This window comes from Scleropages formosus, unplaced genomic scaffold (assembly GCF_900964775.1).
Source record: "Scleropages formosus unplaced genomic scaffold, fSclFor1.1, whole genome shotgun sequence".
Lineage (NCBI taxonomy): Eukaryota > Metazoa > Chordata > Actinopteri > Osteoglossiformes > Osteoglossidae > Scleropages > Scleropages formosus.
The window spans coordinates 137271-150131 of record NW_021641049.1 but is presented as its reverse complement, the minus strand read 5'-3'; the positions used below and the strand labels follow the sequence as shown (position 1 = coordinate 150131).

Here is a 12861-nt window from a genome sequence, read left to right as displayed (position 1 = left end):
ACGGGTTCAAAGGGAGCAACTCCAACCACTACACTACCAACTGCCCTATTGAATGTTCACCTAATTTTTTAAAATTCTCATGAGTTTATAGAGTAGTGGTTTTCCAGCCTTGTCTTTAGGGTCCCTTGTTTATACCAGTTTGCTTCAGCTGAATTGTAATGAATTATACTTTGAACTGTCGATTGAATTCTGGGCCGGATTTTGATTTATTTTAAGATTTCTGCTAAAAAAAGAGCTAGTACAACTGTCATATTTTGACATTTAACATAAAGGAATGGTGCCAAATTAAATTCCTAGTTTAAGAATCTAAATTACTGAATGATTAATTGCAGAGAACACCTGAGAAATTTTAAGCTTAATTAGGCTAATCACTTCAATTGTTTGTTTATAAATGAACAAATTCAACTTAAGGTTATAGATTTTAAGAAATGACACAAACATGCCTGTAATATCTTATGCTGGATGTTACCTGTTACTTTCTATTTACCATGTGAAACCTGATAAATAAACAAGGTGGAACACTAACCAACATCATAATTCTTTATGTAGCTGACGCCTTTGTCTGAGTTAAATTACAATGTTGCATACATTTACCCATTTATATAGCTGGGTCATCTTAGTGCAGTAATTTATGATACCTGAATACCTTGATCAGGGGGATTGCAACAGGTACAGGAAACCTACGATTAAATTTAATCATTTAGTAGATGCTTTATAACTCCTGATATACAGCTCAGGGAAACCAAGATGGAACTTTGCCAAAAGATGAGAAGCTTTACATGCAGACAATTGTTGAAGCGGAGACAGTTTAACCAGTATCACCATTGTCCTGCCTACAGAAGTAGTTGCCTAGAGAAATGACAGGAAATACAAGATGGTTGTGACAGATGCTGTGATGCAAGTTTATGGAGTAATTCTTAGATCAGGATCTGAAAGAGATGTGTTTTTAGACCCTTTGTGAATGTTTTAGTGTTTTTCCCCAGCTCTGGGGGGAACTGGGAGATCATCCCACCAAATCAAAGCCCAAACCAAGGACCTGAAGACTTTTGGTTTTGATGTTTGACCTCTCATAAGTCAGACCATCAAGTGGCCACAAGTAAAGGAGCACAGCACTCATGCTAGGGTGTATCAAGTGAACAGGTCCTTAAGTGAGCAGGTATCAGGGGAGAGACCTCCTTGATGATCTTGTGGGCCATAACCAGTCTTGAACTTGAAATGAGTAGCTACAGGAAGCCAGGGAAATGACAAGAGGAGGGGAGAGCACCAAGTCTTGGACAGGAAGCTCCACAGAGTGTGTTATGAGATAAGGGCAGATCCTCCAGATGTTATGCAAAATATATTTGCAAGACTGGGTTGTGGCTTCAGTGTGATGGCTACAGACTGAAGGACAAGACCCTTAACCACTATGCTACCCACATTCCACCTGAAGTTCACAGGCATTTACCAGATAAACAATGTGGGACTACTGCTGTTCAGGCTGGGTGCTGAGGCCTAAGTGGACACCTTTGCTGACATTTCCAACAAAACCTTATATTTTGAGAATGCCTTTTTCATGACAAGGCCATTTGCGATTTGTTTGCTGTTAGAGAAAACGTCGAAACACTGCATGTCACACATAAAATAACATCAGAGAAAAAATACCTACAAAATATGAGCTCAGTGAGCGTTTGCCTGCCCTTGCGAATGTGACTGAACTGCATAATTTTTCAGATGCTACATCATATATGCATAATATATACCATCTCACTTTTTTGACCACGTTTGGCAGCACACAAACAAAGAAACGTTTCTTTCCTTTTGCTGAGGTGAGAATGCTGATATTAGGTCTGTGTTCCTGGGAGGTTTTCTCTCTTGCTCATAGAGTCAGCAGAAAGAATGTGGATTTCAGTATACAGAGCAGGGGGGAACTTTCCCAGACAGAGCGGATTATGCACCGTTTTTTGCCTCCACTGTTTGTACTTGATTAAATCAGTGCAAAGTTTTGGTTCTGGGGTAGAACTATGAATTCCCAAAAATGTCTTGGGAATTTAATGTGACTATAGGAGAGAAATCATGTGTGTTTATAAATTTATAAGAAAAATTTGAGGAAATTTGGTCTGGGATTTTACTTTTCATTTTAATTCTTGGTGCAACAGGGATTTCTGGTATTCAAAGCTACTATAGAAAAAAAAAAATCAGTTTTACAAAGTCTAGAAGTTGTCTGTGTGTGAGGGGAAGTGTATTTTATCATCCATTTTTATTCTAAGGGTTTTAGATGCAAACCTGTGCATGAGTTGGGTTTCTCATGTGGGTGGCTGGCTTGTTCTGGCAGGTGTGTATGTCATGTCTGTGTCGGAGGACAAAGCTCCAGGGGAGGAAGTGGGCAAGCTGAAGGCCAGGGACCCAGACATTGGGGAGAACGGCCTCATCACCTACCGCCTGACTGAGGGCGATGGGATGGGAATCTTCGAGATCGTCACAGACTTGGAGAGACAAGAGGGCATCGTAAGGCTGAAGAAGGTGAGAAAAGAGGAGGGATGGATTGTTTTACACCTGCCTCTGAATAGATTGAAGGCAAGACCAACCTGTTGATTTTTTTTGGTGCACATCTAAAAGTAGAAATATGGAGTTTAAAAAGAATTATTATTAATTTTTTTAATCCACAGCACTCAAGACTTAGATGTCAAGATAGATAGGTTGTTATTAATAATTCTCGAATTCGCTGAAATGTGTGCCAGGTGACATTCATTTTCATCTGGAGGCATTCTAGGGGTCATTGTTGCCCAACATCTGTGTGCTGCACACAGGTCTGTGGTACTTTTTACAACAAAGAAATTCAACAATTACCTGAAGTGTTATAAATGTGGAATAATGGAGCCTGCATACAGAGGGAACTTTAAGAAATGAATTTCAAGCAAGAAATGATACAGTGCTGAGCACAGGGCCAGAGATCAATGCACAAGAGCTTTTTCAAAGGGCTGGGGCTTAACATGTCATTGGAGAATATGCGGCTGCCTCTGCTGATCCCTGACTCGCGGAAAAGAGGCAAACAGGCATAGTCAAGCTGGCAAACCGTTGTTGTGACAGTAGTTATGCTCAGCACCATGCCGATGGCATCCTTAGACCCCTCTCAGCACATAATCATCCCATGTGCCTGAAAGCGAGGTGAAAATTAAAGTTGAAATTACTGACAGATTTGCTAGGGTTTTAATCAAGTATTCAGTCTCATCCATAGGCAGGTGTCGTGGCTGGATTCTTAAGCAGTACCCCAACATTATTGGCAATGCTATCTGTGGCTGATGACTGGTTCTAGCTATGAAATTATTAAATGGAAAAACACATGACAAATACAAGAATGAAGTACTGCAGAAAGAACATATGGAGAAAGAAATAATAATAGTAATATGATCATGCAAATATTGGATTATGTAATGGTTATGTTATGGATTGTGTAAATTGTTTTCACCTTTGCATTAAAGTAATTACATTTAGGGGAGAAAGAGCTTTCTTTTCTCGGCAGTCAGTTACATTGTTCAAATAATAATAATAATAATATTAATAACATTTATTAAGTGCTTAATGTGTTAGTGTAAAAATAGTAAATGAATAAATAAGACTTGTTGTACTCTGACCTCAAACTCTGGTACTGTCTCACAATATGCAGACAAGTACGGTGACAGTATGACCATTTAACCATGAAACTTTATATAATGCATTTGTTAGTTTACAGAGGAGGCCACATGTTTATTTCATGCTTTCATTCTTTGGCAACAGGACCAACTGGCTTTTTAAATTGGTAATGTGTGTTGGAAGCATAGCTGGAACTGATTACTAATTATGAAGCAAATAAACAGTATATAGTATGCCCTGCAGGTTCTTATTCATTTATGATTTTCTGTGTTAAAGGTAGGGGGTGTGGTGGCGCAGTGGGTTGGACCACAGTCTTGCTCTCCGGTGGGTCTGGGGTTCGAGTCCCGCTTGGGGTGCCTTGTGACGGACTGGCATCCCGTCCTGGGTGTGTCCCCTCCCCCTCTGGCCTTACGCACTGTGTTACCGGGTAGGCTCCGGTTCCCCGCAACCCCGTATGGGACAAGTGGTTCTGAAAGTGTGTGTGTTAAAGGTGAAAATCTGCAGGCATCATTAAGGCAGTTTGGAAATTGTATTAATCTACAAATGTATTTTTGCTTTCTAAGTAATTATTAGAATTACAGACACAGACACCCACACACCATCTGAAACTGCTTGTCCCGAGCAGGGTCGCGGGGAGCCAGAGCCTAACCTGGTAACACAGGGCATAAGGCTAGAGGGGGAGGGGACATCAGTCCATTGCAAGGCACCCCAAGCAGGACTCAAACCCTAGACCCACCCGAGAGCAGACCTTGTCAAACCCACCGTGCCACCGCACCCCCATCAGAATTACAATTTAATTAAAAACATATTTATATAAATGATAGTATACATGGTACCTCAGTTAAAGCTCATGGGTACAAGGTTTGTAGACTAAATCTTAATATTTCTTTCTTCTTTCCTGTAACGTCTCTTTCAGATATTAAAAATATGTAATGGGAATTAAGGAACTTTGCATTGATGACATGTGACTTTCTTTTGATTGCAGTCCTTAGATTTTGAGGCAAAGCGGGCATACACCTTGCGTGTGGAGGCATTCAATGAGTACGTGGACCCACGCTTCATTACTTTGGGACCTTTCAAGGACTCGGCCACCATAAAGGTCATGGTGGAGGACGTAGATGAGCCACCTGCTTTCACGTCACCCATGTACAGCTTTGAGGTGGAAGAGAATGCCCCCCCGGGCATCGTGGTAGGACGAGTTCATGCCAAAGACACGGACATCGCCAATAACCCAACTAGGTGCAAACTCCAAATCAAGATTTTTGCTTTTGCTTAAATACAGCAAAAAATTATAGTCATCATTGCTGTCTCACTGTCTATAATTGTTATGACAACCTAGTCCCTGGTGTTATTACTATAGATACATGATTCGGCGGTACACAGATTTGGAGGAATTCTTCAGCATTGACCCAGAGGATGGCATTATCAGAACCACACGGCCACTAGACCGAGAGTCCCTGCCCTGGCACAACATCTCTGTCAGTGCTGTGGAAATTGGTGGGTCTGTAGTATGGGTAGGGAAGTTGTTAGTGGCCATCTGTATTGTGTGACTACAGGCAGGCTACCGTGCTGAGACTGAATTTTAAGTGAGAATGAAAACTTTGAGAGTTTGAAGGAACTGAACCTTACATTGCCACTTGGAATCCATTAATATTTCTTGTCACAGGTACAGACAAGTTTTCTTTCATTCTGTTCTGTATATCATTAATCTACCATTCAATGCTTGAAGTCTGATTAGCAAAAGTACTGAATTAATTTAAGGTGACATATTTTTTGTCTGGGAACAAAGAACAAGCATTCTGATACCCTCACAATGATAAATCCCAGCATCATTTCATAGGAATCATGCATTTCTCCAAAGCAACTAATAGTGTTAAGATCACAATTAGCCTATTTACACAGCTGGGTAATTTTAATGGCGCAATTCAGGGTAAGTACCTTGCTCAAGGGTAGTACAGCCATAGGTGGGGACTAAACAGGTAACTTTGGGGTCCAATAGTAGCAGCTCTAACCACTACACTACCTGCCTTCCCCTGTAGAGGTGCCTTTATCATGGAACAGACTAACTGAATTAGGTGACAGATGGGTGTATATTAAACATTTTTATGTGATCTAATATCCTCCCATGAAACTAAAATGTTACAAGTTTCTGAATGAGTTGATATGACATTGCACTAAATGGTGTAATCCCAAAAAGACTTGGGTGAAAATAGTCTATTGCTGTTCTCTTTAGGGGGCCATCACCAAGACGCTAAAGTCCGGGTCAACATAAGAGTCAAGGACATTAATGACAATGCTCCTGAACTGACATCACAAAATGAAGTTCTTATGTGTGAGAGTGTTACACCTGGAAAAGTAAGTCTGATATTGCATTAAAAAAGTAGGAAGGTAGAAATTAATGGAGGAAAAAACTGCCTAAACAAGGCTTTAGTTCAATGCAATGCCTTCAGTTTATATGAACTTCTACAAGCAAAATGTTACAGGAAGACACTCATTTTTTGTGTCCCAAACATTTTGTTAGGTTGTTGATACACTGAGTGCAGTAGACAAAGACGAAATGGGCCCCCAGCAGCAATTCCACTTCAGCATTGCCCCAGGGGCCATTGGCAACCAGAATTTCTCCCTCAAGGATAACCAAGGTGGGTTTGTGACTGTAGTCTAACAACAAGGTACAATTCAGTAGCAAGAACATGTTCATTTTGTTTGATCAGTGAAACATTTTCTGCCAAGCAAAACTGTTACAGTAATCCTGGCACAATTTTTAATTTTCTTAAAATTTTTTTCTGATTACCTCAAACTAAACAGCTGTTTCTGTCAGTCTGTTCAAAAATATACATGTAAGTCTTCCTTTATTGGTCTGTTGTTTTGTTTAGAAAGTCTCAGTCTACAAATGCAGTGGAGTGCAGGAAGAGTTGTCTTTCAGTGCGTATAAAGCAAAATAATTTATATTTTGTATGGTACATGTTCAGAAAGTTCGCTTGTTAAAGAAAACTAAACTAATTTTAATAATGTGTTCACTGGGTTATAAAGGTAAAATTCTAATTTAAGCTGATACTACAGTGTGATGCTCAGAACCTTGTTTACTCAATCAAGAAATAATGTAATATGGGCATTTCAGGACACTTTCTATAAGGCGGAGTAAAAGTTGAAGAAACAAGCTTTTAACCACAGGCATTTAATTGAGCTTTCTCATCTCTGTCCCTACAATGACCATGTACTGGGACATGAATCAACTTACTTTTATTATTTAAAACCCTTGTCATCTTCCACACACACACACACACACACACATACACGCACATACACATACACACACATAGTGTCCGAAACCTCTTCTCCTAAACGGGGTTGCAGTGAACTGGAGGGGTTAGAGGACACACCCCAGATGGGACGCCAGTCCGTCACAAGGCACCCCAAGCAGGATTCAAACCCCATACCCGCCAGAGAGCAGGCCCCAGCCAAACCTGCTGTGCCACCATACCTCCCTTGCTATGAATGTTAGAGGACAAAGTCAGTTTTCTGATGTTTTCACTCCTTTTTCTTATAGACGGTACCGCCAGCATTTATGTGACACGGAAGGGCTTCAGTAGAATCACCCAAGATGTCTACCTCCTGCCTATCGTGATTAGTGACAATGGGAGCCCCCCTTTGAGCAGCACTAACACCCTGTTGGTGCGTGTGTGTGGCTGTGACAGCAGGGATGCCGTCCTCTCCTGTAACGTGGAGCCCTACATTTTGCCGGCTGGGCTCAGCACAGGTGCCCTCATTGCCATCCTCGCCTGCATTGTCATCCTCCTGGGTGAGTCCCCTTTGTGATGCTTTGAAGTCGCTGTAGATTGAACAGTCTGATAAGTAACACAGTTGTTGCAGCTATACTGAACTTGGTTGTAACCTACAACAGAAGAAAACAGCAAAATAAAAACAGTAAATAAAATTATCTCTATTATTAAACAATGATAAAGATAAATGGTGAGCAGGAAAGGAAGGGAAAATAGCTAGTAAATGTGTTATGTAAATACAATTTTCAACATGTGGGTCTTAAGCCTGGATTTAATGGTGTCCAGGGTAGCTGTGATATTCTGGACTTCTTTTAAACTAAATTTTCTCAGTGTTTAAGGAATTGGCATATTTGGATAAAAATGTGTGAACATTTTGTGGCTTAGGGGCACATCAATTAATTTTCTTTTTTAAAGTAATTACTTTTTGTCTTCTAATAAATCACTTTTCAACTTTTTTTTTTCATTTTAATTTCTTACAGGCCAGTTATACATCTGCTCATAGTTATCTAAGTATCTAATTACTCTTACCACCTGAGAACATGTTGATACTTATTGAATTATAATTAGATGTTAATTTCAGAAAGCACTGACTGTCCTTGCTGTTGCAGCCATTGTCGTGCTCTTTGTGGCTCTGCGCAGACAGAAGAAAGAGCCCCTTATTGTATTTAAGGAAGAGGATGTCAGAGAAAACATCATTACCTATGATGATGAGGGAGGTGGTGAGGAGGATACGGAGGCCTTTGACATTGCCACGCTGAAGAACCCTGACAGGGCAAGTGGGATCCTACCGAGGAAGGACATCAAACCAGACATGCAGCAACCTCTTCAACAGAGGCTGCAGCCAGGGGCCACCAGCGCTGATGTAGACCGTTTCATTGCAAGCCGTGTCCTGGAGGCGGACAACGACCCGGCAGCGCCCCCATATGACTCCATCCAGGTGTACGGTTACGAGGGTCGTGGGTCAGTTGCTGGCTCCCTTAGTTCCCTGGAAACAGTCACCACTGACTCGGACCTGAACTACCACTACCTCCAAAATTGGGGACCGCGGTTCAAAAAGCTGGCTGATCTCTACGGCACCAAAGACTCTGTCAACGACAGCTCATAACGCCTAGAAGATTCCTGTCAGTATCTGGCCAACAACAATTAGTGTATGAAGTTTACTATAAGTTTGCCGTATGTTAATTTATTTATAGTAAACTTTTTTTGGTTTTAAGTATGCTTATAGTATACTAAATCCTTATAACGGGGTTGATTTTATACACAGTTGTAGTGATGAGGACAGCAAAAAGTGCAATGGGACATCTGAAAGTTACCATAAAAAGCTGTGTACACCACAAAGTTTTGCCTTGTTGGTTACTGCAACACCGTTCGCATAGAAATTTCTAGAAAACTGTTCTGGAATCACAGAGAGTCTATGAGTTGTTGATACTGTGAAGGAGCTCACAATTTGTAACAGATTGCCTTACATTAGAAGTAAAATCTTGAGAGAAGTACATGAAACAACAATCAATAGTTTCTGTGTCCATCTTACAAAACTATCCTTTTTGACAAAGTATTAATTTTTTTAAATCAAGAGAAAGTGAATATGAAATTTAAGAAAAATAGTATGGTCTTCACTTTGTCAAACGAAGTCAAAAAACACAGGACATGAGCTCAAAAATCGCCTTAAAAAAAGACATTTGGTACACAGTGAGTTTTTGTAACTTGAAGGTATCCTGAAGCAAGCTAAATTCCTTATGTATGTACAGTACAATGTGCATATTTGTCATTTGGGGAGTAAATTTATGGATTAATGTAGAAGTTATATTTTATTACTTCATGGTTATTGTTCATTTGGGTTTTATGGTAGCACTATTTTACCTTATGTACCTAGTACCTACTAGGAAACTACTTCATAACAACTGGTTCATATGTTCCTTACTAAGAAATTTTACCTAATTTATGCAACGATTAATGATGTTCAGCTATAAAACTTTGGAAAGTGAAAATGGAAAATGGCCTTTACTTGCAGTATAGAGCTGTAATAATTAGGGTACAAGATCATCATTTCGTGGTAATTTATGAAATAAGGAAACACTTAAATTAAACCAGTACCTGAGTAAAATGTAACACCATAAAACGGCATGAAGCCAGGTTTGTGGTATGTTGTCAGTATGGCAAGAAAACAACAATATATCCAGTCAAAGCAAAAGATCTAATTTCAATGTCAATTTTATGGTACCTATTTGTACAATTTAGAAATGTCTTATTTTACTATATACAGATACCAGTATTTCTGTGTGTAAAGCATTACTACATCCTCTTATATTTTAGAAACATTGTACTGTTGCTTTATTACATGCTTCAGTCAAAGAAGCAAAAAAAAACCTTTTAAATAAAACCTTTTTATAAAATGATTGATGGCATTAATATATTATTCTATTACATCTATAGATTACATAAGTATGTTATTTATTTAAGAAATTAAGAAATGAATGATTAATGGATTGATTTTCTTTGTCAGAACAGAGAATAAGAGTCAGGAAGGGTACACAATGCACAGAAACACTAACACACTTCCCATCTCCTTCCCAATGCAACCAAACTTTTTTTTTTGCTTTTCAAGGTGTTCTTTCCGGTGCAAGGTTAACACATACAATATATTTTAAAAATGACCATAAAAATGGACAAAAATAAAGAGGACAAAGAAACTGCTGAATGACATAGTAAACATTCAGAAAGAAGCAAAAGGACACTTTTTTTTTTTTTTTTTTTTTTTTTACATTTCCAGTTATTGAATGGCATTTTATTTATACCACATGCGGGACTCCCACTCCCTGAAGGATCCAGTTATGTAGGTCCCACTGTATCTGTACTCTGTGTAGTCATAATTAGGATATGTCCTATTTACAATGTTTAAATCCTCTGCCCTTAAATAATTGAGGACAGACAGAAAGGTACAGGGTACTGCTTCTGTACCCTTGAGAACTGTGCAGTGTTTAACTTTGCCTTTTTTAAATGTGTAGCATACCAGTCAATGCTGACAAATGTAAAGCAATAATTATAATTTTAAGGGTTGTCTTTTTATATCTGTTGGTCTTAGAGTACATCATAGTATCAGTAGTGTGTCTGTGTAACACAAGCAAAGAAGGTGAATTTTACAAAGCTGGGCAAGGGGAAGATACAGGCCTGGAAGAGGGCCCAAAACTGAATGTTTTATGGTGTTTCTTGCTGCTTTTTTGCACTTCAATGTGTCATGTCATCAATGATCTTTTCCCAGGCTTGTCTCAAATTGTTTTTCTTTCACATATACAGTTCTACAAAACTATAATGCTTCATTTAAATAACATTCAGTGTGTAAAAATACAAAGACTTTTAAAAAAGGGCCATATCTCAATGAAATACAATTTTTGCATTTGTGACATGCACAGTGTTTTTGCTACCTGAAATTCATTTAATGCATATTACTCCAAGAAAGGGCCTTGTCATTTTTACACCTCAAGGGTTTAGACAGACTATGCGTGGTTTTACGCCGTGTCCTGTCAAACAGTGGGAGGCAAAGTGAACGGACCATTTGATCTCTGCATGCAGTAAAAAGAGAACAATATTACAACAGAACAAACAAATGCAGATCTCAACAGAAGAAGAATTGACTGAATTTTCCCTAGATATGGAATTGTCAAAATTAAGGTTATTTTAGGAGCAAGTAATTGGGTTAACACTGAAAATGTACAGATATCCCCCATTATATGGACTAATTCATTCCTAAAAACAGTCCGTATACCAAGAGTCAGTAAACCAGAAGGTCCTTTGGTAGGATAGGAAATAGGAACTAGGAATAAGAATCGGAAAAAAAAGGGGAAAAAAAAAAGATGCATTCCTTTACTTTACAGACATCCCCAAATATTTTCACAAATACCCTCCAAACACTTAAAAAAAAATCTCAAGATATAGTAATCAAAACATTAATATAAGATATTTATATAATCAAGAAGGAAATTAGCATGGTTTAAATTAGGGCAGAAATTTTATTTATTAAACTACTATATGTCATGGTGAGCAGATGACACAGAGGAGGCTGGACCCAAGCGTAGGATTGTTTCTTCAAAATAAAAGGACTAGGCTTGTTCTTGTTATCAGGGATGGGCAAATGGTTAGTTGATCGGCGAACTGGAAAGAGGCAAGGATCTGACGTCATGGATGCGGGACAAGGCAAGCGGTCATAAGCAAGGAGATGTGGAGCAGGACTAGGGGACGATGAGTAATGGGACTTGGGATAAGCAAAGCAAGGCAGCTTTGAGAGCGCAGAGGAGACGGTTGTCTCAAGTGAGATTCTGCAATTGGACAGTGGTGGAGTGATGGTTTTTGTAGCCAGGTGCAGTCATGACGCTATATAGTAAGTGCAAAAGTAAACATACATTGTACTTATTTATTTAGCTGATGCTTTACCCATTTAGAAAGCCACTTCATTTTACTGGAGCAATTTAGGATAAGCAGTTTGCTCAAGGTTACTACAGCTGGAGATTGAACCTGCAATCATTGGATCCCAAGACAGCAACTGCAACCACTACACTACCAGCTGTCCCATACAGAAATGCTATACACACACACACACACACACACTTACTTTCAGAACCGCTTGTCCCATACGGGGTCGCAGGGAACCGGAGCCAACCCGGTAACACAGGGCGTAAGGCTGGAGGGAGAGGGGACACACCCAGGACAGGATGCCAGTTCATCACAAGCACCCCAAGTGGGACTTGAACCTTAGACCCACCAGAGAGCAGAACATGGCCAAACCCACTGCACCATAATGCCTGCTACAAATATATACAGTGTACGTACACACACACACACACACACACACACACACACACACACACACACACACACACACACACACACACACACACACACACACACACATATTTTCAGAACCGCTTGTCCCATACGGGGTCGCAGGGAACCGGAGCCAACCCGGTAACACAGGGCGTAAGGCCAGAGGGGAAGGGGACACACCCAGGATGGGACGCCACTCCGTCGCAAGGCACCCCAAATGGGACTCGAACCCCAGACCCACCGGAGAGCAGGACTGTAGTCCAACCCACTGCGCCACTGCACCCCCTGAAATGATATACAGTATGTTTAAATTTATTCATTAAGCAAAGCTTTTCTCCAAAGTGATGTACATCTCAAAGAAAAATACAAACAAGAGAATGAGACATTTGGAGGCAGATACGTGATGCTACAGTACAGTTTTTTGTCACGTACCAACATACAAACCAGTGTACATCGTACAAGTGTATTTAGGCTTTTCATTATTAAACAAAATATTATTCAAAATACTGGGGGTGCGGTGGTGCAGTGGGTTGGACCGGGTCCTCCTCTCTAGTGGGTCTGGGGTTTGAGTCCCGCTTGGGGTGCCTTGCGGCGGGCTGGCGTCCCATCCTAGGTGTGTCCCCTCCCCCTCCGGCCTTATGCCCTGAGTTGCCGG

At 40.1% G+C, this 12861-nt stretch overlaps 1 protein-coding gene across 1 annotated transcript in view; it reads left to right on the top strand.

The window, feature by feature from the left end:
* Window positions 1-9126, top strand: part of LOC114909794 (cadherin-11-like) — a 36917-nt gene extending 27791 nt beyond the window's left edge. The window contains exons 6-12 of the mRNA XM_029249597.1: window positions 2312-2499; window positions 4595-4848; window positions 4970-5106; window positions 5843-5964; window positions 6131-6248; window positions 7157-7408; window positions 7997-9126. Coding sequence (XP_029105430.1) covers window positions 2312-2499; window positions 4595-4848; window positions 4970-5106; window positions 5843-5964; window positions 6131-6248; window positions 7157-7408; window positions 7997-8493 — 1568 coding nt within the window. The 3' untranslated portion in view covers window positions 8494-9126. The remainder of the gene's footprint in view (window positions 1-2311; window positions 2500-4594; window positions 4849-4969; window positions 5107-5842; window positions 5965-6130; window positions 6249-7156; window positions 7409-7996) is intronic.
* Window positions 9127-12861: the final 3735 nt, after the last annotated feature.